This window comes from Loxodonta africana, chromosome 19, assembly GCF_030014295.1.
Source record: "Loxodonta africana isolate mLoxAfr1 chromosome 19, mLoxAfr1.hap2, whole genome shotgun sequence".
Classification (NCBI taxonomy): domain Eukaryota; kingdom Metazoa; phylum Chordata; class Mammalia; order Proboscidea; family Elephantidae; genus Loxodonta; species Loxodonta africana.
In genome coordinates, this window is record NC_087360.1 from 43,896,573 (window position 1) to 43,920,330 (window position 23,758).

General features: G+C 39.8%; 1 protein-coding gene across 9 annotated transcripts in view; it reads left to right on the forward strand.

Annotated features, from left to right (window-relative positions):
* The window catches only part of INTS9 (integrator complex subunit 9), a 166,014-nt gene that overhangs the window by 107,733 nt on the left and 34,523 nt on the right, over positions 1-23,758 (forward strand). For all 9 annotated transcript variants that reach the window (XM_064271902.1, XM_064271905.1, XM_010592337.3 and 6 more), the window contains 4 exons: positions 4,144-4,204; positions 17,172-17,343; positions 19,935-20,059; positions 22,449-22,616. In XM_064271902.1, coding sequence (XP_064127972.1) covers positions 4,144-4,204; positions 17,172-17,343; positions 19,935-20,059; positions 22,449-22,616 — 526 coding nt within the window. The remainder of the gene's footprint in view (positions 1-4,143; positions 4,205-17,171; positions 17,344-19,934; positions 20,060-22,448; positions 22,617-23,758) is intronic.

Sequence of the window (23,758 nt, forward strand, 5' to 3'; positions counted from 1 at the left end):
GGGCTCTGACACACAGAGTGTGTTTAATCCCTTTTCATAGTGTGGTAGACCCAAAAATGGACACAATATTCTGATAAATTTCCAGTTAGCAAAAAAAGGAATTTGTGTATCAGTTCTGTTTTAACATATAATATTATATACTGCCCCTCTGTTCTTTAAAAATAAAACAAATCCAAACAAGCAAATGTGGGCAGATGCTGGGATAGCAAGTTGCTGGGGCTTCTGCAGGCACCAGAAGCAAAGCCATCCAGAGGCCAGAGCAGAATCCTTGTGGCTGGGAGCTACAGAGGCTGGAAGTCAAGGCCTGGGCAGTGGGAGCCAGAGTGGCTGGGAACAGACCCAGGAGAGCAGGCTGGCCCTAAGGCTGAATGCCTACAGCAACCTGGTTGTAGGGATGTTGATTCCTGGAGCAGCAAAGAGGAAACAAAACCCTCAGAGTGAGCTGTGGTGGTCCGGGGATGGGGGCCAGAACTGACCTATTTACATAGCAATCACTAAGTTAATTCAAGTCAGGAGCTGGCAAGTTGCCATTTTAGTGACCAGATTCTTTATTTAGAGAGTAAGAGTGCTTTTTAAGCAAGACTGCTGAAGAGAACAACAAAATGAATTGGGAAGAGAGCTTGCCTGTTAGATGTTTGTAGGATTTTCACTGGTTTTAAATATAAGACATAAGATGCAATCTTCAACCAAAGTGAGAGAAACCAGGGAGCTGCTAGTATCTCAGCTCATGCACTGCAGTGTTGTAAGGACTCCTGTATGGACAAGGCAAACAGCTCAGAAGCCTCTTACCTAGACTGGAGAAATTAGAAGATATGGTGGGAAATGAAAGCAAACTGGCAGGAGTATAGGGAACAGAAACAAGTATCAACCAATTAGTGGTAAACTTTGTTTCTCCTTCTAGGACAATGCTTCTTAACCATTGCTACATACTAGAATTACCTGGTGAGCTTTTCAAAATTCCATTATGCTGCAACCCTCAGACCAATTAAATCAGTCTCCACGGGTGGGACCCAGGCATCAGTATCTTTTAAAGCTTCCCAGGTGATTCCACAGTGTGCAGCCAAGGTTGAGAGCTGACAATCTTAACATGTGAAGGTGGGGTAACCAGCGGTCCTGGTTTACCCTGGGGCTGAGGGGTTCCCAGGGACATAGGACTTTCAGTGTTAAAACCAGAACAGTTGTTCATCCTGGGAGCTTCTATAAGGAAAATACTTTTCTTTCTGTAAAATGTGTTTGTGTAAATTATACTGAAGAAAGATAGATACACCAATCAATGTTCTCTTGTTCTTTCTATTTCTTTATCTGTTCCCCCTCCCTCAATTTTCAGTATCCTCTCTCTGCCTACCCCTTAAATGCTGGTACTACTTAGGGTTCCATCCTTTACCCTCTGCTCTTATAACTCTGCTTCCCATCCATTCTTGTGGCTTCAACTACCTTGATGCTACGGATACCCTATTCTGTAACTCTAGCCCTGGCATCTCAAATCCATGGATTGGTAAATTCTTCACTTGTACATCCCACAGGCACAACAAACTCCTCAAGGACAAAACCAAAGTAAACTAACCATCCTTGCTACATAAGCCTACTCTTCCTTTTGTAGTCTTTCTTTTGTTTGGGGTCACCACCGTCTACCATGCCAGACACTGAGGCACCATTCTTGATTGTTCCCTTTTCTGTATCAACTAACTAATAAATCCTGCCAATTTTATTTCCGAATTGTTTCTCAAATTGATTCCTTCTCTGCATTTCTTCAGGGTAGAATAGACTGGAGTCTTATCTCTACATTGGCCTTTCCACTCTGTCCTTCAGTCTCACACCCCACCCCGATATGACCTCCAATTGATTTCTGAAGGATCTGTCCAAAATGCAGTTGTGATCGTGTCAAATTCCTGCTTAAAGTCCTCCGATGAGTCCCCTTTATTGAAAGGATCCCTCTGGCCTCTTCTGCCTTCCCCACCTTGAATTTTATACCCTAATAGTAAGGAACTATAGACAGTTCTCTAAACAAACCAACTGTTTCAGGCCCCCACCCCCATGTCTTTGCCTATGTTATCCCTGCAGTCCACATTACCTGCCACCCCCGAGCAACCCCTCCAGTTCACCTCCAAACAGGGTTTCTGTCTGGCTAACTCTTATTTATTCTTAGGGCATCTTCTTCCAGGAAGCCATTCTTAAACCCCCAAATGGAATTAGCCACCCGTTTTCTGTATTCTTATACCATATATATTTATGTATGCATGTATGTATGTATCTATGTCTCCATCAGATTATTTTGGAGTGATAAGAGGTTTACACATCTGCCTCCTTCTTTATGCTAGAGATGCCTCAAAGTGAGAGGCCTCTTTGTATCCTCAGTACTTAACATTTGGTGGCACTTAACACATGTTTATTGACTGAACTAAGTAGAAATATAGATGGGAACGTAGGAAGAAATAATTATGGGATCACTAAGTTTAAGATTCTAAGGGAAGGATATTTAAAAAGCTTATAAGACAGAGACACCTCTCATGTCTTAGCATGGGAAGACTACTACAAAGATATAAAGTTGTAATTTATAGGTTTTATGGAGTCAGTAGGATTTGTTCTGGAAATTGATAGTGATTCTGCAGTTCTCATGCAAGAATAATGAGCAAGAATAGCTCAGAAAACTTCGACTAAGAACAGTAATTAAGGGAGAAATTTACTTTACCACATAGTATAATTATAAATGAGGCAATAGTAATTAAAATATATTTGTGCTATATTTGCCAACAAATGGATAGATCTGGATAGTCCAGAAACAAACCAAGTACGTATATACTAAAGCTTAGTATATGCTATTAATACAAGTCAGTTGAAAAAGGAAAGATTACTCGTTCATAGTGCCTGGACAGGCAATTCCTTGACTATTTGGGAAAATAAGATTAAATTAATGCTTCTTTTCACACTATACACTAAAACAAATTCCAGATAGTAGAACAGTTTAATGGGGCGGGCTGTGGGGGTGGGGGAGAAGGGACAAAAATGAAGAAAAAAGAAACCATAATAAAACCAAAAGAAAATGGTTATCCATCTCACATCTGTAAGGAATAGGATTTTCTAAGCATAGTATCAATAGAATAAATATCAAAAAAGACTAAAAATATAAATATATGAAAATAAAAAACTTGTTAAAAAGATCAGAGACCTAAATTCAGTGCGGTGTCCTTGGTTGAATCTTCCAACAGAAAAAAGGATATTTGTGGCAAAACTGATGAAATCTGAATAAATAGTTAATAGTAATGTACTAATGTTAATTTTTGGAAACCCTGGTGGCATAGTGGTTAAGAGCTGTGGCTGCTAACCAAAAGGACAGCAGTTTGAATCCACCAGGCGCTCCTTGGAAACTCTATGGGACAGTTCTACCCTGTTCTGTCAGGTCACTATGAGTCAGAATCGACTTGACAGCAATGGGTAGTAGGGTAATGTTAATTTATTAGTTTTGACAAATGTACCACTTTTGTGTACCACAGTTATGTAAGATGTTAACATTAGGGGAAACTGAGTAGAGGGTGTATGGGATGTCTCTACTATCTTTGCAGCATTTCTGTACATTTACAATTTTTCCAAAATAAGTTTATTTGCTCTTAACTGAAAGATTACTGGTTCGACTCCACCAAGAGACACCTCAGAAGAAAGACCTGGCCATATCTACTTCTGAAAGATCACAGCCATTGAAAACCCTATGGAATACAGTTCTACTCATACACACATGGAGTTGCTATGAGTGAGGGTCAACTCAGTGGCAACTGGTTTGGAGTTTTTTGTTTGTTTGTTAAATGAAGAATTTAAAGATTTAAAAAATTGGCTCACGAGGTATCTATGTCCTGAATACTCTGTAGGAGAGGCTTTTATTCACTCAGATTCACTGGCGGGAAAACTTTAAATACTTTTTAAAAAACCAAACCCTTTGCCACCGAATTGATCCTGACTCACAGCGACCCTATAGGTCAGAGTAGAACTGCCCTGTAGGGTTTCCAAGGAGTGGCCAGTGGATTCGAACTGCTGGCCTTTTGGCAAGGCCCCTTAAATGCTTTAGTGTTATTTGCACTGCTACCACTAGGTGGCAACAAATACCACAGTATGTCCTAAGTAACATGCTGATCTGTTTCTCGTTTTTAAAAGGCTTTGTCACAACAAACAGACTAAAGTGTATCTCCCAGAACCGCCTTTTCCTCATGCAGAGGTAAGAAAACAGTGTTATTGGGTCAGAGCAGAAAAGAAATGTAGATAACTTAAAGTAGATGGGGTAGGGGGAGCAGTCCGTTAGATTAAAAATATCCCTAGGTAAGCTGATATATCCCTTTGCTTCCCATACAAAATGGCAATGAAGTATTCTAATACAGAAGTCAGCCCTCTGTCATATTCTTAAAGATTTATTAGTCCTTCTGACTATTAACACATTATATTACCAATATGTTATATAGTTCATACCCTACCACATTTCTGTTGTCTGGATTAGGAATTTTATTCTAATTTCTATGACTGACTTTTTTGGTTAACAGATTTATTGTCGAACAGTTATTTTCAGTTATGTCAATTGTATATGTAAATTTTTAATGATGAAAATAATATTTCAGTTTTAAAAATAGGAAAATTCTCCTTCCCTCACATAACTGACAAACCATGCGTATAGTTTATATTTCATATAGGGTATACTAAGTTTTTGTTTTTGTGTTTTTCACCAAATGGTGTGTCATGTGCATTTTTCTATGTGCTTGATATTATTAATTGCTGCTTAATATTTCAGAGCATATCATATGAACATATCTTAATGTACTTAACCATTCTTCTGCTGTTGAAAGTAGTAACACTCAATTTTTATTACTTAAAAAAAAACGTTTAAATTGGTACAACCATCTTAAAAGACTGGCAGTATCTGCTAAGGCTGAACAATTTTATTCCTCAGCAATTTCCCTCCTAAAGCATGTGCACAACGAAAAGGCATACATGTCACTAAAAGACATACACAGAAATGTATATAGCACTCTTGGTATAGTGCTGAAATACACCCAAATGCCCATCAGCAGTACAATGGAAATAAATTGTGGTATACTCACACAGTGGAATGAACCGCAGTTACATGTAACAATGTAGATAAATTTTACCAACATAATGTTGATTGAAAGAAGCATATCTAAAAGACCAGCTATGGTGTGATTTCAGTTATACAATAGTTCAAAAGCACAAAAAGCTAATTTTTGGTATTAAAAGCCATTATAGTGGTTACCCTGAACGTGGAGGTTAGGCCATGGTGACTGGAAGGGGACCAAGGGGTCTTCTGAGGAGCTGGTAAGCTCTCTTTCTTGGTGTGCATGTGCTATGGTTTGGCAGTTATGTGATAATGTAATTTGGCAGTTGTGTAATGATGTAGTCATCCTCCATTTTGTGATCTGATGTAGTCCTCCGCTTTTCATAATGCCAATTTTTGCATAATAACCTGGTCTTTGGAACTTAACCATGTTGATAAGTGAGGACTGGGTGTTCTGTTTTTGTTTTATTTGTTTGTCATAAGGAGCATTGAGACAGTTGGTAAAATTTGAGTAGGGCCTTTAATTAGATGACAGTATTCCATCAGTGTCAGTTTCCTGGTTCTGATGGTTATTCTATGTTAACTGAATACACTACTTTACAACACATCCATATTAACTGTGATCATCCCCTCACATTTCCTTGACAGTTAAATCCCTCCCTCAACTAGGACAGATGGAGTATTTTCTTTTAGAGCTTATTTGTGCTGATACACAGGTATAGGGTTTTAGCTGGTTTATTTGTTTTAGAACTAACTATTTAATGCATAGCATAAATTACAACAGATTTCCTGCTAATCATTTTAAATTTGACTACTCTTTTCCCAGAGCCCTGGTGGCAAAGTGGTTAAATGATACAGCTGCTAACCAAAAGGTCAGCTGTTCATATCTACCAGCTGCTTGTTGGAAACCTTATGGGGCAGTTCTCGGTTCTGTAGGGTTGCCATGGGTCGGAATCAACTGGACAGCAATGGGCTTTAGTTTTACTCTTTTCCTACTCCAAAGGACAGGTCTTTTATGAACCAGGATGCCAAGTGAAATGTTTTGTGGCATTTATACTCTAAATAATATTACAACAGCTGAGGTTCTCCCAAACCCTGTGATTACCATCATGAAAGTCAGGCTAGAAGTATAATGATGTCAGAAAATTAAGTGTGATAAAACATATTTTATGGTGGACTTTGCCACTGAAAGTCTGTTTTCACCTCCTCTAGTAACAACTAGCCTTTATTAAGAGCTTGTTTTCATAAGTAAGGCCTGGCAGTCTACTTCCAAAAGGTTACAACCTTGAAAACCCTATGGAGCAGATCTACTCTGTGTACATGGAGTCACCATGAGTTGGAATTGACTCAGTGGCAACTAACACCACCAGCAGAGCTTGTTTTCCAAGTGTTACCATATTCTTATCCCACATGGACCAAAAATGACCTTTGTTCCATTTACAATTAGGAACGTGAAAAGACCATAGTTGCATGATCGGTACCTGAAATGCACGTTATCATCAGGGAATGATGGAATTGACCACTGGTGTTGTTACCAGTGCCCATGAGAAAATATGGTTCAGCTTTTAGTAATGATAAAAAATTCCAGTGTAGCATTCTTACCCAACAGCTTCATTTCTTAGAAGATCCGGGCCTTAAATCAGTGCACCAGTAATTCTGTATGGTCAAAGGTAGTAAGTCAGCTAAAAAGGTACATCCAGTGGGCAGAAATGATAGACTTGCCTTAGTCTCTGTGCATTGATCAGGAGAACTACTGAAACTGTAGATAATGGCTGAAAAGTGACGTAAGTGTGTGAAGGCCTGCTTTATTTAGAATCCCATTCATCTTCTTGCAGTCTGTGGTTACAATAGACTTAACCTTTTACACAGCCACTCATCCACTTAACTAGAACAAGTAATGATTTTGTCCACGTGCATTATAAAAAGAACATCCGTTTTATTTTTATATGACTTTGAACGAAGGTGGGACTCAATATTTGTCCCATCATTACCTCACGTGAGACTTCATTAAGATCCCCAAGGTAGTGCTGTGATCTTGCTGATAAAAGCAAGTCTCTCTATATTGAAGGTGAAATCTTCAAAATGAAAACAGTTCAGCTTACATGTGGTGACCATTCCATTCTGGCCATATCCTCCCCCTTGGGATGACTTCAGTTTGAAGTCTTATGCATTATGGGTTGATGAGGGATTAACATCGCAAAGAATGGAAATCCCGGAGCACTTAATTGTGCTCATGAGTAACTTGTAGATAGATCAAGAGGCAATTGTTCTAGCAGAACAAGGGGATACCGCGTGGTTTAAAGTCAGGAGACGTGTATATCGGGGTTGTATCCTTTAACCATACTTATTCAGCCTGTATGTTGACCAAATAATCTGAGACGCTGGACTATATGAAGAAGAACACAGCATCAGGATTGGAAGAACACTCATTAACAATCTATGGTATGCAGATGACACAACCTTGCTTGCAGAAAGTGATGAGGACTTGAAGCACTTACTGATGAAGATCAAAGACTACAGCCTTCAGTATGGATTACAACTCAACATAAAGAAAACAAAAATCGTCACAACTGGACCAGTAAGCAACATGATGGTAAACGGAGAAAAGATTGGATCTACAATCAACACCCATGGAAACAGCACTCAAGAAATCAGACGAGAGACGTGGGGCCAATATGGAGGAATAGACAGACGCTTCCGGCGAGCAAAGACCCGAAAAAACAAGTGAAATGAGTATACTTATGACAAGCTAGGAGCCTTGAACATCAAAGGCAAACTTAGAAAATGAACTGAGCAGCAGGGGGAGGAAGAGGTGGTTCGGAAGTAGAGAGGAGTTACCGGACCTGAATCACCGGGAGCCCTCAGGCACCATTCCCAGGAGCAGCTGCGGCGGGCTGATAACTAGCATTGGGCCACAGGTTCCTCAGGGAGAAGCAGCCAGCCACACAGCCTACTCACAACTCCGGAACCGGAGAAGAACGGCACTCTCGGCAAAGGCTAAGTACTTCCGTATATTTTACTGCACCCCCCACCCCCAAGCCGGCTTCAACGGCTGTTGATTTCCCTGGGGCTGAGATAGGCCCTTTGGAGCATCTAGAGCCACCTTCCCGGCCTTGGAGAAAGAATAAATTCACAATTAGGGTAAAAGACAATTTGCCAGCTCCACTAACCAGGGGAGCTCAGGAGAAAAGCAGCTCCTGTCCAGGCATAAACAGTCGGTGGACTTTGAGTACCTTTCCCGCCTGCATGGACCTGTGTGGACCTATTTCAGGAGAATAGGCCCCTGTTAGCAGACTACAACTGTTTGTGCTGTGCAGTGGAGAGGTGGGTGTTTGATGTTTGACACCACTTTGCCTATTAACAGGGCCCTCATCTACCCATTTCCTCTGGCAGGCATGGGGGTGCCCAGGCTCTGCTGCACACCGTGGGTGGTCTTGGTGCAGATCCTGGCAGCGCTCACAGTTGGCACCAGCTGTGTGGTGGCAGCAGACACAGAGGCCATGTACCTGGCAGGGAGGAGGGGAAGATGTGTCTGCCTGAGTCCTCCAGCGTGCCACCCTACCAGCCATAAAATGCCCCTCCCGTGGCTCTCACCATGCCTTCCACACTGGCTGGGGCCCCTGGTGCGGGCCTGCACTCGGATGCAGGGCCATGGTACAAGCAGCTGCCCCAGGCCACAAGCTCATAGATAGCATAATAGTAGAAAGGTCGTCCCTTGAGGCCCCCTACGGGACGGGCCTGTCACCCAATGTGTGCAGTTTAGAGAAGTTCACACGGAGGTTGATCATGCACAGGAGCTCTGGGGACACACAGCCAGACCTCAGGTGCCTTGGTCCTCGCCCCACCATGGATGGGATGGAGGGGAATGGGAGAATTTCCTCCCATTCCTTGTAGCCCGCCTATTCCAGCACCCGACATCAGGGGCCTAAGGACTGCTGGCTGCAATCAGGTCACCCAGCCACCCGCGACAGGGGTCCAAAGATAACTGGTGCCTCCCAGTCCTTACAGCCAAAAACACCGGGTGCCTATGGTCCTTCTGCAGGACCCACCCACCTGTATGCTCTAGATAAGAGGGACACGCTTTGTTCAGAGACATTTGGGGGACGATTCTGAGCCCTTTGCCTTGTTTAGAGGATGACCCGCTGCTGCAGCCAGATACCAGTACCTACAGCAATCACCCTTGCCCCTCTAAGACTGTAGGACAGAGCCTGTACCACACACTTGTTGATCAGCTACCTGGAAACCTGAGCTGAATTCATATAAGAAAAGTGAATGGACTTCTAGACTGATATACCTGATAACAGCTCTAGCCATGTGAGGACAGGACATCAGAGCTCCAAAGGTGAAAATAACCAAGCTAGCTCACTCAAGCAACACATCTGGACATATCAAAACAAGACAAAGTGAGAAGCTGCGATACAGTAAGAAAACATAAAATAAACTAATACAATAACTTATAGATGGCTCAGAGACGACAGTTAATATCAAGTCACATAAAGAAACAGAGCATGATCGCCTCAACAGGCTCTCAGAACAAAGAATCAAGGTATCGTCTAGATGAAAGTGCATTCCAGGAATTACTGGATGCCAAATACAAAAGGTTAACATACAGAACCCTTCAAGACATCAGGAAGAAAATCAGGCAATAAGCAGAACAAGCCAAGGAACACACAGAAATTAAAAAGATTATTCAGGAACATAATGAAAAGTTTAATAAGCTGGAAAAACCCATAGACAGCAATGAAACATTCAGAAGATTAACAATAAAATTACAGAATTAGACAACTCAGTAGAAAGTCAGAGGAGCAGAATTGAGTAAGTGGAAGGCAAAATTTGTGAACTTGAAGATAAAGCACTTGGCACCAATATATTTGAATAAAAATCAGATAAAAGAATTAAAAAAAATAAAGTAACCTTAAGAACCGTGTGGGACTCGATTAAGACAAATAACCTATGAGTGCTTGGAGTACCAGGACAGGGAGGGATAACAGAAAATACAGAGAGAAGTGTTGAAGATTTGTTGGCAGAAAACATCCCTGATATCGTGAAAGATGAGAAGATATCTATCCAAGATGCTCATTGAACTCCACATAAGGTAGATTTTAAAAGTCACCAACACATATTATAATCAAACTTGCCAAAACCAAAGATAAAGAGACAATTTAAGAGCAGCTAGGGATAAACGAAAAGTCACCTACAAGGAAGAGTCAATAAGAATAAGCTCAAACTACTCACCAGAAACCATACACGCAAGAAGACAATGGATAACTTATATAAAGCATTGATGGAAAAAAATTCCAGCCAAGAATCATATATCCAGCAAAACTGTCTCTCAAATATGAAGGTGAAATTAGGACATTCCCAGAAAAACAGAAGTTTAGAGAATTCATAAAAACCAAACCAAAACTATAAGAAATACTAAAGGGAATTCTTTGGTTAGAAAATCAATAATATCAGGTATCAACCCAAGACTAGAACACTGGACAGAGCAATCAGATGTCAACCCAGACAGGGAAATCACAAAAATAACTCAAGATTAAAAAAATGTTCAAAACAGGGAAACAGCAATGTTATTATGTACAAGAAGACAATACTAAAACAATAAAGAGGGACCAAGAAATGTAGTCATAGATGTTTCATATGGAAAGGAAGACAAGGTGATACAAAGAAATAAAAGTTAGGTTTAAATTTAGAAAAATAGGCGTAAATGATAAGGTAACCACAAAGAAGACAAACTGTCATACTCATCAAAATAAAATACAAGAAAAAAATAGAGACACAGCAGAAACACAATCAAAAACAATGAATCTGAGGAAAAGACAATATATAAACTACTCAGCACAAAAAATTAAGTGGGAAAAAGAAACTGTCAACAACACACAAAAAAAGACATCAAAATGATAGCACTAAATTCGTACCTATCCATAATTACCCTGAATGTAAATGGACTAAATGCAGCAATAAAGAGACAGAGAGTGGCAGAACGGACTAAAAAACAAGATCCGTCTATATGCTGCCTATAAAAGACACACCTTAGACTTAGAGACACAAACAAACAAAAACTCAAAGGATGGAAAAAAAATATATCAAGCAAATAACAATCAAAAAAGAGCAGGAGTGGTGATATTAATTTCTAACAAAACAGACTTTAAAGTTAAATCCATCATAAAGGATTAGGAAAGACACTATATAATGATTAAAGGGACAATATACCAAGAGGATATAACCATATTAAATATTTATGCACCCAATGACAGGGCTGCAAGATACATAAAACAAACTCTGTCAGCATTGAAAAGGGAGATAGACAGCTCCACAATAATAGTAGGAGACTTCAACACACCACTTTCAGTGAAGGACAGGACATCCAGAAAGAAACTCAATAAAGACACAGAAGAACTAAATGCCACGATCAACCAACTTATAGACATATACAGAACACTGCATCCAACAGCAGCCAAGTATACTGTCTTTTCTAGTACATATGGAACATTCTCTAGAAGAGACCACATATTCGGTCATAAAGCAAGCCTTAGGAGAATCCAAAACATTAAAATATTACAAAGCATCTTCTCTGACCATAAGGCCTTAAAAGTAGAAATCAGTAATAGAAAAAGCAGGGAAAAGAAATCAAACACTTGGAAACTGAAGAATACCCTGCTCAAAAAAGACTGGATTATAGGAGACATTAAGGATGGAATAAAGAAATTTATAGAATCCAATGAGAATGAAAACGCTTTTAGAACCTTTGGGACACAGCGAAAGCAGTGTTCAGAGGTCAATTTGTATCAATAAATGCACACATCCAAAAAGAAAAAAGAGCCAAAATCAAAGAATTATCCCTACAACTTAAACAAATTGAGAGCAACAAAAGAAACCCACAATCACCAGAAGCAAGTAATTAAAATTAGAGCCGAATTAAATGAAATAGAAAACAGAAAAACAGTTGAAAGAATTAACAAGACCAAAAGCTTGTTTCTTTGAAAAAATTAACAAAATTGATAAACCATTGGCCAAACTGACAAAAACAGGAGAGGTGGCAGATAACCCAAATAAGAAGTGAGAGGGGCGATATTACAACAGACCCATCTGAAATTAAAAGAATCATATCAGATTACTATACAAAATTGTACTCTAACAAATTTGAAAACCTAGAAGAAACAGATGAATTCCTAGAAACACACTACCTACCTAAACTAACATAAAAAAAAAAAACTAACATAAACTAACATAAAACACAAAAGAGGTAGAACAACTAAATAGACCCATAACAAAGAAGAAATCGTAAAGGTAATCAAAAAACTCCCAACAAAAAAAAAGCCCTGGCCTGGATGGCTCCACCGCAGAGTTGTAACAAACCTTCAGAGAAGAGTTAACACCACTACTACTAAAGGTATTTCAGAGCATAGAAAAGGACTGAATACTCCGAAATTCATTCTATGAAGCCAGCATGTCCCTGATACCAAAACCAGGTAAAGACAAAAAAAAGAAAAGAAAATTACAGACCTATATCCCTCATGAACTTAGATGCAAAAATCCTCAACAAAATTCTAGCCAATAGAATTCAACAACGTATCAAAAAAACTAATTTACCATGACCAAGTAGGATTTATACTAGGTATGCAGGGATGGTTCAACATTAGAAAAACAATGTAATCCATCATATAAATAAAACAAAAGACAAGAATCACATGATTTTATCAATTGATGCAGAAAAGGCATTTGACAAAGCTCAGCACCCATTCATGATAAAAACTCTCAGCAAAATAGGAATAAAAGGAAAATTCCTCAACATAATAAAGGGTATTTATACAAAGACAATAGCCAACATAATCCTAAATGGAGAGAGTCTAAAAGCATTCCCCTTGAGATCAGGAAGCAGACAAGGATGCCCTTATCTCCACTCTTATTCAACATTTCGCTGGAGGCCCTAGCCAGAGCAATTAGACCAGATACAAAAATAAAGAGCATCCAGATTGGCAAGGAAGAAGTAAATTGATCTCTTTTTGCAAATGACATGATCTTATACACTGAAAACTCTTAAGGAATCCTCTAGAAAACTACTGAAACTAATAGAAGAGTTAGCAGTCTGTTAGGATACAAGATAAACATACAAAAATCACTTGGATTCCTCTATACCAACAAAAAGAACATCGAAGAGGAAATCATCAAATCAATACCATTTACAGTAGCCCCCAAGAAGATAAAATACTTAGGAATAAATCTTACCAGAGATGTAAAAGACCCATACAAAGAACTACAAAATACTTATGCAAGAAACCAAAAGAGACCTACATAAGTGTGAAAACATACCTTGCGTATGGATAGGAAGACTTAACATTGTAAAAATGCCTATTCTACCAAAAGCGATCAATAGATTTAATGCAATTCCAATCCAAATTCCAACGACATTCTTCAATGAGATGGAGAAAAAAATCACCAACTTCATATAGAAGGGAAAGAAGCCCCAGATAAGTAAAGCATTACTGAAAAAGAAGAGCAAAGTGGGAGGCCTCACTCTACCTGATTTTAGAACCTATTATACCGCCACAATAGTCAAAACAGCCTGGTACTGGTACAACAACAGATATGTAGACCAATGGAACCGAACTGAGAATCCAGACATAAATCCATCCACATGTAAGCAGTTGATATTTGACAAAGGCCCCAAAACAGTTAAGTGGGGAAAAGACAGTCTTTTTAACAAATGGTGCTGGCGTAACTGGATATCTATCTGCAAAAAATTGAAACAAGACCCATACCTTACTCCATGCACAAAAACTATCTCAAAATGGATCAAAGACCTAAATGTAAAATGTAAAACAATCATGGAAAAAAAAATAGGGACAGTGCTAGGAGCCCTAATACATGGCATAAACAGTATACAGAACGTTACTAACAGTGCAGAAGAAAAACTCGATAACTGGGAGCTCCTAAAATTCAAACACCTATGCTCATCCAAAGACTTCACCCAAAGAGTAAAAAGATTACCTACAGACTGGGAAAAAGTTTTAGCTATGACATTTCTGATCAGCGTCTGATCTCTAATATCTACATGATATTGCAAAACTCAACGACAAATAACCCAATTAAAAAATGGGCAAAGGATATGAACAGACACTTCTCTCAAGAAGACATTCAGGTAGCTAACAGATACATGAGGAAATGCCCATGATCATTAGCCATTACACAAATGCAAATCAAAACTACAATGAGATTCCATCTCACTTCAACAAGGCTGGCATTAATCAAAAAAAGACAAAATAATAAATGCTGGAGATGTTGTGGAGAGATTGAAACACTTATACATTGCTGGTGGGGATGTAAAACGGTACAACCACTTTGGAAATCAATTTAGCACTCCCTTAAAAAGCTAGAAATAGAACTACCATAAAAAAATAGCAATCCCACTCCTTGGACTATAACCTAGAGAAATAAGAGCCTTTACACAAACAGGTATATACACACCTATGTTCATTGCAGCACTATTTACAATAGCAAACAGATGGACGCAACCCAGGTGCCCATCAGTGGATGAATGGATAGCTTATGGTATATTCATACGATGGAATACTATGCATTAATAAAGAACAGTGATGAATCTATTGAAACATTTCATAACGTGGAGGAATCTGGAAGGTATTATGCTGAGTGAAATTATTCAGTTGCAAAAGGACAAATATTGTATAAGACCACTATTTAAGAACATGAGAAATAGTTTAAACAGAGAAAAAATATTCTTTGATGGTTACCAGAGCGGGGAGGGAGGGAGGGTGGGAGGGGGGATATTTACTAATTAGTAGATAAGAACTACTTTAGGTGATGGGAAAGACAACACACAGTACAGGCAAGGTCAGCACAACTGGACTAAACTAAAAGCAAAGAAGTTTCCTGAATAAACTGAATGCTTCCAAGGCCAGCGTAGCAGAGGTGGGGGTTTGGGGACCATGGTTTCAGGGAACATCTAAGTCAATTGGCATAATAAAATCTATTAAGAAAACATTCTGCATCCCACTTTGGAGAGCGGTATCTGAGGTCTTAAACGCTAGCAAGCTGCCATCTAAGATGCAACAATGGGTCTCAACCCACCTGGAGCAAAGGAGAATGAAGAACACCAAGGACACAAGGTAATTATGAGCCCAAGAGACAGAAAGGGCCACATAACCAGAGACTACATCAGCCTGAGACCAGAAGAACTAGATGGTACCTGGCTATAACCAGTGACTCCCCTGACAGGGAACACAACAGAGAACCCCTGAGGGAGCAGGAGAGCAGTGGGATATGCAGATCTCACATTCTCATAAAAAAAACCAGACTTACTGGTATGACTGAGACTAGAAGGACCTCAGTGGTCATGGCCCCCAAACCTTCTGTTAGCCCAAGACAGGAACCATTCCCAAAGCCAACCCTTCAGACAGGGAGTGGACTGGACAATGGGAGAGAAAAAGATGCTGGTGAAGAATGAGCTTCCTGGATCAAGCAGACACTTGAGACTATGTTGGCATCTCCTATCTGGAGGGGAGATGAGAGGGCATAGGGGGTCAGAAGCTGGCAGAATGGATGCAAAAAAGAGAGTGGAGGGTAGGAGCGGGCCATCTCATTAGGAGGAGAGAAATTACAAGTATATAGCAAGGTGTATATAAATTTTTGTATGAGAGACTGACTTGATTTGTAAACTTTCACTTAAAGCACAATAAAAATTTTTTTAAAAAAAGAAATCAAACAATGCATTGGGCAAATCTGCTTCATAAGACCTCTTTAAAGTGTTAAAAAGCAGAGATGTCACTTTAAGGACTAAAGTGTGCATGACCCAAGCCATGGTGTTTTCAGTAGCCTTATATGCATGCAAAAGCTGGACAATGAATAAAGAAGACAATGTATAATTGACACCTTTGAATTATGGTGTTAGCGAAGAATATTGAATATGCCATGGACTGCCAAAAGAAGGAACAAATCTGTCTCGGAAGAAGTACAGTCAGAATGCACCTTAGAAGCAAGAATGGTCAGACTTCATCTCACATACTTCGGGCATGTTTTCAGGAGGAACCAGTCCCTGGAGAAGGATATCATGCTTGGTAGAGTAGAGAGTTAGGAAAAATAGGAAGACCCTCAACGAGATTGAGTGACACAGTAGCTGCAACAGTGGCCTCACGCATAACAACACTCATGAGGATGGTGCAGGACCGGGCAGTGTTTCCTTCTGTTGTGCATAGGGTTGTGAGTTTGAAGCAACTTGATGGCACCTAACAACAAGGAATTAAGCAGTATTGTAGACCATTTCTTTATCTATTAAACAGCCTCTCAGGACAATACTTCCTTTGGCCTATTTGATATTGAAGTTCTGTGAATCCTAGATGTTTGTCATGTGATGCTACTGTGTGAAGGTGGGGGTAAGGGCAAGGCAGCAGGCAGAAACCTGGGCAGAGTTTCTGAGCAGTGTTGTAAGATGTCATGTGAGGCTTTAACAGTATATGGTGTTACGTTGGTATGGGCCTCAAATTATCAAGAAGATTATCAGGTGTTGTGCTGTAGGAAAGCTTTTTTTGGTTCAAAGCATAGATTTTTGAGACAGGTTTGAGGCTGTACATGGCCTGCTTCTTAACAGGGCTCTCTGGTGTCATAAGGACATCAAATCTCCAAAATTTCAGAAAGCCAGTTTGTCTTTGCCTTTATTTAGACGCTGCAGTAACATAAAGTTCATAAAGCTGTAACTTCTCAAGGAGTTCCAGGACTGGTAAACAGTTTTTCTCATGTGAGGCATCTGTTTATTGTTGCCAGAACTTAGTGTTTCACAGCCAACAGCTTCAAACAATAACTGTTAGTGAGGGCTCAGGCAGGGCTCTGGTGTCAGGTAGCTATAAAGAAGAACCAGACTAATTCAGGCCATGACAACCAGAACAAAAGTCTCCACTGAGCATGTCAATATCATCAGAAGGACTTGACTTGCCCATCTGTTCAGAGAGTCAGATAGGTAAAAAAAAAAAAAAGTTGGTCTTTACATAATTTTAATAAGATTTGTTTGTGTTTTTAATTCTGTTCTGCCCGTGTTCTCATGCTTTTGTTTTTCCTTCAGCCTAGGCAGGCTAATATCTCTCCATATATTTTTTTACATATGTTCTAGCTCATCCAGACCAATAAGCTGAAGCACTACCCCAGCATCCACGGAGACTTCAGCAACGATTTCAGACAGCCGTGTGTGGTGTTCACTGGGCACCCTTCCCTCCGGTTTGGGGATGTGGTCCACTTCCTGGAGCTCTGGGGAAAGTCTAGTCTCAACACTGTCATATTCACAGGTAAATAAAGAAAACACACAGACAAAACCCTGTCCTTCCACTGGAGCTGTCAGGGAATGCACTACAAGATTACAGAGCTGTGGAAGGATTTTACAGTAAGGTATAAATCTGGATATTATTCTATCGCAAATAGCAAAGAATAAAGAAAATACAAGGAAATCAGTAAAATAGTAAAAAAGTAAAAAAAAAAAAAAAGAGGAAAGTATGCAGTTAGACAACTATGAACTGAACAGAGCTTTTATATCTGTTCTTTTAAATTTCTGCCTGAGACAGAATTCTACTTTTTAATAGGATTTTGGAAGCTGTTTCAAGAACTGCAGTAATTCCGGTAACCAGTATTGTTTTATCCTTTAGGAATTATCAACTGAGATGTACCTTTCTCCTTTGATTATACTTTCTGTCTGGCTTACAGTTTTTCTTCTGGAGATGAACCCCTCAGGAAAAGCAAATCCTTTAATAAGGTTAAGTGGGGGTTTTACTTAGATAATCACTACATCAATTTCAGGTCTTCTGGCAGCCTTTGGTTTTGGAAATCTCATGGACTATGGAGGAAAAAAACCTTGATTTGAAATCTGGCCCAACTTACTATGTAACCTAAGTCACGTGACCTCACTTCTCTCAGCCTCATTTTCCTCAATCTAAAGTGGGATTTTGTGGTGTAGTGGTTAAGTGCTACAGCTGCTAACCAAGAGGTCGGCAGTTCGAATCCACCAGGCGCTCCTTGGAAACTCTATGGGGCAGTTCTACTCTGTCCTATAGGGTTGCTATGAGTCGGAATCGACTCGACAGCACTGTGTTTGGTTTTTTTGTTTGTCTAGTAGAGAGTCTAGTTGTGCCAGAAGCCTGGCCAGGGACACTTAGGACCTTCTATGTGTTCAGCCTTTGTTTTTAGTTTCTGAGGAATGTCAATGCCCTCTGGCCAAAGACCACCAGGAACACAACTTGTAGTTGAACAGAGTTAGGTTTACTGATTTGTTGCAGCAAGGGAGAAGACCTTGGGCTTGTGTTGGGGGGCTTTTGGGGTAGATACAAGGCAGTGGGACATTGCTTTGGATAGATGCTGTCAGGAAGCAGGAGTAATTTTATGATTGGGTGTCTTAATGATTCTTATCTAGAAGGCAAGAAGAATGGAGCAAGGCTGAAGATGTTTGATTAGGAGTTGTCCAGAGAACATTTTCTATAGTAGGACTCTGAGTAGTCTCTCCTGCTCTTGTTGGTGGGTTATTGATATGACGGGGCCACAGTATTTACATAGGCACAGTAGGAAGTATTTGCTATCGTATAAACTTTCCTTTAGCTAGCTAAGACATATCAAGGATTATGTGATTGTCCATGATGGTTCTGAGTAATGAATTTACATTTAGACTGTCTTGATGGGCTTCCAGAGGAGAAGTTGTATCATTTATGATGTCTGCTGCTGTGGTGGGAATTGTAGCTCTCACATTACAGGAGAAAAGGTAGTCAGTCAGCCCTCCTAACCAGCCTGTGCTTGCCCCGTTTTGGAGGTTTTTGGGTATTCTTCTTAGAGAAACATGATCCACTGGATAAGTGGTAATTTAGATATTAGAAAGTTCTATCAGTTTTCCCAAATTCACAGGATAAGTTAGGGTGTGACAGGAGGGTATAAGCAAGATGGCCATAAGAAGTGGTACCTGTGTTGGAAAGTGTCATTTATCACATCAAGAGAGAGTCAGTTTTTTGGCTTAAGGTGGGCAGCGTCCTTAAGTGGGGTTGAACAGTTCCTGCCAAGCAGGCTGGTGTGGCTCTCAGGAGAGCACACTCACTGAATGACCAGCGTTGTGCCTGTAGGTGGCGTGCTCAGGCTTGCTGATAGCAGTACGATGATCTTAGCAGAAGCTTTTTGTTGACCTGGGGTCAAGGTCCATATTTGTTGTTGTTTGTTTTTTCTTCTAGGTGCATTCTATCCAGAAGGTGACCCAGGACATTGATTTGTCTCACACCTCGTGTTAACTTTGAGAATTAAAGTGGCTATGCCAGGTTTCTTCACTATAAAGTCAGTTTTTCTTGTATTTAATAAGTATCTTTTGGAGAGACACTGAGAGTATGTATATGTTCTGTTCTTCATCCAATTTCTATCTGATTTCTTTAGCATACATTGATGAGATTCTGATCTGAATAAATTATTACGACGATGGTTGCCAAGTGGTGATATTTAAGTTTCATCATTTGTTTTACATTTGTTACTTGGAATTCTGTTGTGAAGAAGAGCTTTCCCTTCTCTACTTACTTCCTCATTTATCTCATCTCTTATCTTTCTGTGTTGAAAACTTTGAGTTCACACCAATACTTTCAATTCCAACTCCATCCTACAGGGTTCATTCTGACGTCTTCCTTCCCTTACTTGTTACCCCTTTCTCTGACAGTAAGAAATCTGGCTCCAGTCGTCCTAAGTGTTTTAGTTACTTGCTCAGTGCCCCTGTATGTAACAAGTCTCTTCACCATGCTCACCACTTACCTCCCTGATCACTCTGGCCACCCCCTAACTTGGCCCTGACCACAGCAGCCACCTTCTTGCTGGGCAGCCCCTCTGTTGCCTGCATTTTTTAAATTTCTTTTCTGTACTTCCATAGAACCTGACTTCTCCTATCTGGACGCACTGGCTCCCTACCAGCCCTTGGCCATGAAATGCATATACTGCCCCATTGATACACGGCTGAATTTCATCCAAGTGTCAAAGTTGCTTAAAGAAGTTCAGGTAATGAAGTAAACCATGCTTGTGTCTTTCTTCACTTGGTGGTATTCTCTCTGTGAGCTGCAAATCTGTGATAAAAGATGGAAGGGCTACCTAGCTACATTTCAGTCCTGTTTTTCTGTCTGAATATCCACAGAATGCTGTCGCATATACTAAAAAAAAAAAAAAATACTAGTTACCCTGAAAACAAAACTAATGATCATTACATACTGAAAGAAATTTCCACTCTACAGACATCAAAACTGGAAGGAAAAGAAAGCATAAACAGTCTGCTATTTTTGAGGAGGCACATCTGTGTCCAGTTGGAAGCAAATTGTACTCTCTCTCCCCCCAAAAAAGTCATTCTAGAAACGTGTTCACTAAACTGAAAGACAATTTGCTTGAAACATGCATTGGGCCCTTGTTGCACTTGTGGATTAGCCCCACTGATAGTGTTGTTTTGCATTTGTCAGAGGTTTTTTGTTGTTTTTGTTTTGTTTTTTCATTTTTACATTTTCTGTCATAGAGATAGAAGTAGTGGAGGTAAGGTGGTGGATAAAATGAAGAATATATGCTCAGAGGGGAATGTAGAGGGAAAGCAGGGAATGGAAAATCACTGCACTAGGTCATTTACCACTGGTATGGTAAGTTTTTTGATAAATGGGAAGGAAAAAATGGATTGGAATTGTCAAGGAAAACAACTTAGAAAAGGGGAGATGACTTTCATAGAGAGGAAATTTTCAGGAGCTTGAATAAGTGCTGAGGTTCCCTGGCACTCCCTATTGTCCCTCCACTTAGTAATTTAGCTGGATATGATCACCTCCCTTCATTTCTTGACCTAGTTCAGATGCTCTTTCCTCTCGTTTACAGAATCTTTGACCTCAGAATGGGAGGGTCTAACACAAAACTCTTAAGAAGTATAACAAGAAAAAGAGAAAGCTGAAGAGCCTCTGGAGCGCAGAGATTATTGATTATGGCGATCACTAACTTTTTTGCTCTACAAGAAGAGAATAAGGCCTTTACCTAGCTAAGCATAATGAGAGCATTTAACCAATTTTGGCCTTGATGGGGTAATCTGATAACCTTAGCAACATGATAGAAGAAAGAGTTAAGAGCCTGTTGGTTTTCATTACTAAGTATAACTACAAATCCCAATCCCTAAACAAGCTTTGTAACTCTTTAAACCCCATGTTGTGTGCTAATATTCGACACTGGACGTGACCTGATCTCCAGTTTAGGAGAGGAAAACCTAGGAGAAGTCCTCAGGCTATGATTGTGGAGTCAGATGGCTTTGAGATAGGGTTATAAAGATACTAACTAGATCGGGAGAAAGAAGTTTGAGGAAGAAGGGAAAGATTAGCTCTAAAGAACAAGTGCTGTTTTAAATCCAACCAATTCAGCCTGTTAGAAAGTCTTATTCTTCAAGGCACTTGAGGCATGGTCCGAAAACTCTTAAGTAAAACCATTGAGTATGTGATACCCTGTGGGTGCCAAGATTAGTTTTCAATTGGATGATCTTTGTCTAAAGTATACTTTGGCTTACTAATTTTGTTTTTTCCTCACAAGTTAACAAAAGAAACATTTTGTTAAAAAAAAAATTTTTAAAAAAAAGGTTCTATCTCATATGCCATGCAAATGATTAAATATATGGCCTGACCAGTCAGTGCCTACTGCCTAATGCCAGTTGACCTGTAGGCAACAGAAGAAACTCAAAACCAAGAATACCAAGCTAGCATGAGAAATCACAATTCTTGGTAATTAGCCAGTAGCCTATAATAGTAGAGATGGTATATATCACAATATATATGTTACTGTGCCCTCAGGAGCTTAGACACCAGTTAGGAGAAGACACATGGACATGAAAATAACTTAAGTATAGTAAAAAAAAAATTTTTTAAGCAAAATAAGACAATAAATCCCTCACTCATCAATGTGGCTGCAAGTTCAGCCTGAAACTTTTATTCTTTTTTATCCCCCACTGGGCTCATGTCTTACAGAGCCTTGGTGGCACAGTGGTTAAGCATCCAGCTGCTAACCAAAAGGTAGGCTGGTTCAAACTCAGCAGCCGCTCCACAGGAGAAACATGTGGCGGTCTGCTTTTGTAAAGATCACAGCCTTGAAAACCTTATGGGGCGGCTCTACTCTGTCCTATAGAGTCGCTACGAGTTGGAATTGACTCAATGGCAGTGGGTTTGGGTTTTTTGGTGCTCATCTCTGCTCTCACCAGCTAGTTGAATTTGAGAGAAGGGAGTTAGAAATAGCCTGAAAGTTGTAATGAGCATCTGAAAAGATAGAATTAGGATAGTGAATGAGCCTAGCAAATGCTGATATTATTCGGAATAGATTGCTTTGCTTCACAGCCTCATCTTGTTTCTTTTCTTCTCCCTTCACCCTACCCCACTGGTTTCTCCAGCCCCTCCATGTGGTGTGTCCTGAGCAGTATACCCAGCCACCTCCAACGCAGTCCCACAGGATGGACCTGATGATTGACTGCCAGCCTCCTGCCATGTCCTATCGCAGGGCTGAGGTTCTTGCCCTGCCCTTCAAACGTCGGTATGAGAAGATCGAAATTATGCCTGAGGTAGGCCATTGTCTTTCTTATGGCTAAACTCAAGTTTTCCACCTGAGTCTTTTGAAGAAGATCATTCCAAAGATGGCTTTCTTTTGGTTTCAAATATGAATGAACCAAAAAACATAGACCCGACCCTTAAGCAATTTACCAGGAAGAGAGATGGAATTTTCTGAGTCTTCTATTTTTTCAACTAATGAAGTAATAGCTGTAAAAGTCAGGACTGCTGCTTATACTGATGTTGAAGCAGTGGGATTCAGTAGACCAAGTTCCAGGCCAGAACCTTGGAGAATGGAAATGCTGATGCCAGCTCTGAACTTCCTTAGGGGTTGTGGTTTTCCTTGTCCTTCCTGGACCTCATTTATGTGTAAGCATCAAGTTTCTTTGACTTCAAAGATTGATGGAGGAGGTAAGAGTAATCAAAATATAAGGAATATAAGCTTATTAGTTACATCCATTTTAGCATAACTTAAGTTTCGATTTATTAAAGTAAGTATTTTGTACTTATATAAAAATCTTAGCCTTTGTTTTAATAGGGAAAAAAGTAAAAAGCATATTGTACATGTGGAATATTTGACATACACTCTAAGAAGGAAGACACGAGAGTCAAGTTGTCCATCTCCTGCAATTACAGCATATAAAACTATGACCTTTCTTTTGCCTTTTGAGATAGCTTGAACAAGTTTTTAAAAAAAAAAAAACAGTAAAAAGAGGCAGGAAAACTTATTAAAAAACAGTATCCCCAAAGCTATTTTTGGACTTTGAAGTTCAGAAATAGTATCCATATCCTGGATTTGAACTTTAAAGCTACTGAATGTTGCTTATTCCTGTGAGCCCTGCCAAAGGCTGGTGGTGGGCCCAGGCGAAGGGACCAGGTACTGTACTCCCCACACAGTGGGGAACCAGTTTCCAGTACATCTAGTCCTTCCCAGAATTAACCTTTTGAGCTTTTTTAGTTTCTTTATTTTTTTTTTAATTAGGAGCAGTAGATAAAAGATATTCGAGTGAATTTCAGTAATTAAATAAAATTGATTCAACAATACAAAACTAACTAGCTTTTTTAAATGCAGGGAATCCTGTTTTTCATTAAAGCACAAATAAGTAGATAATTGTTCACATTTTTTACCCCTTTCTGTTTCACTCGTGGTCCTTGG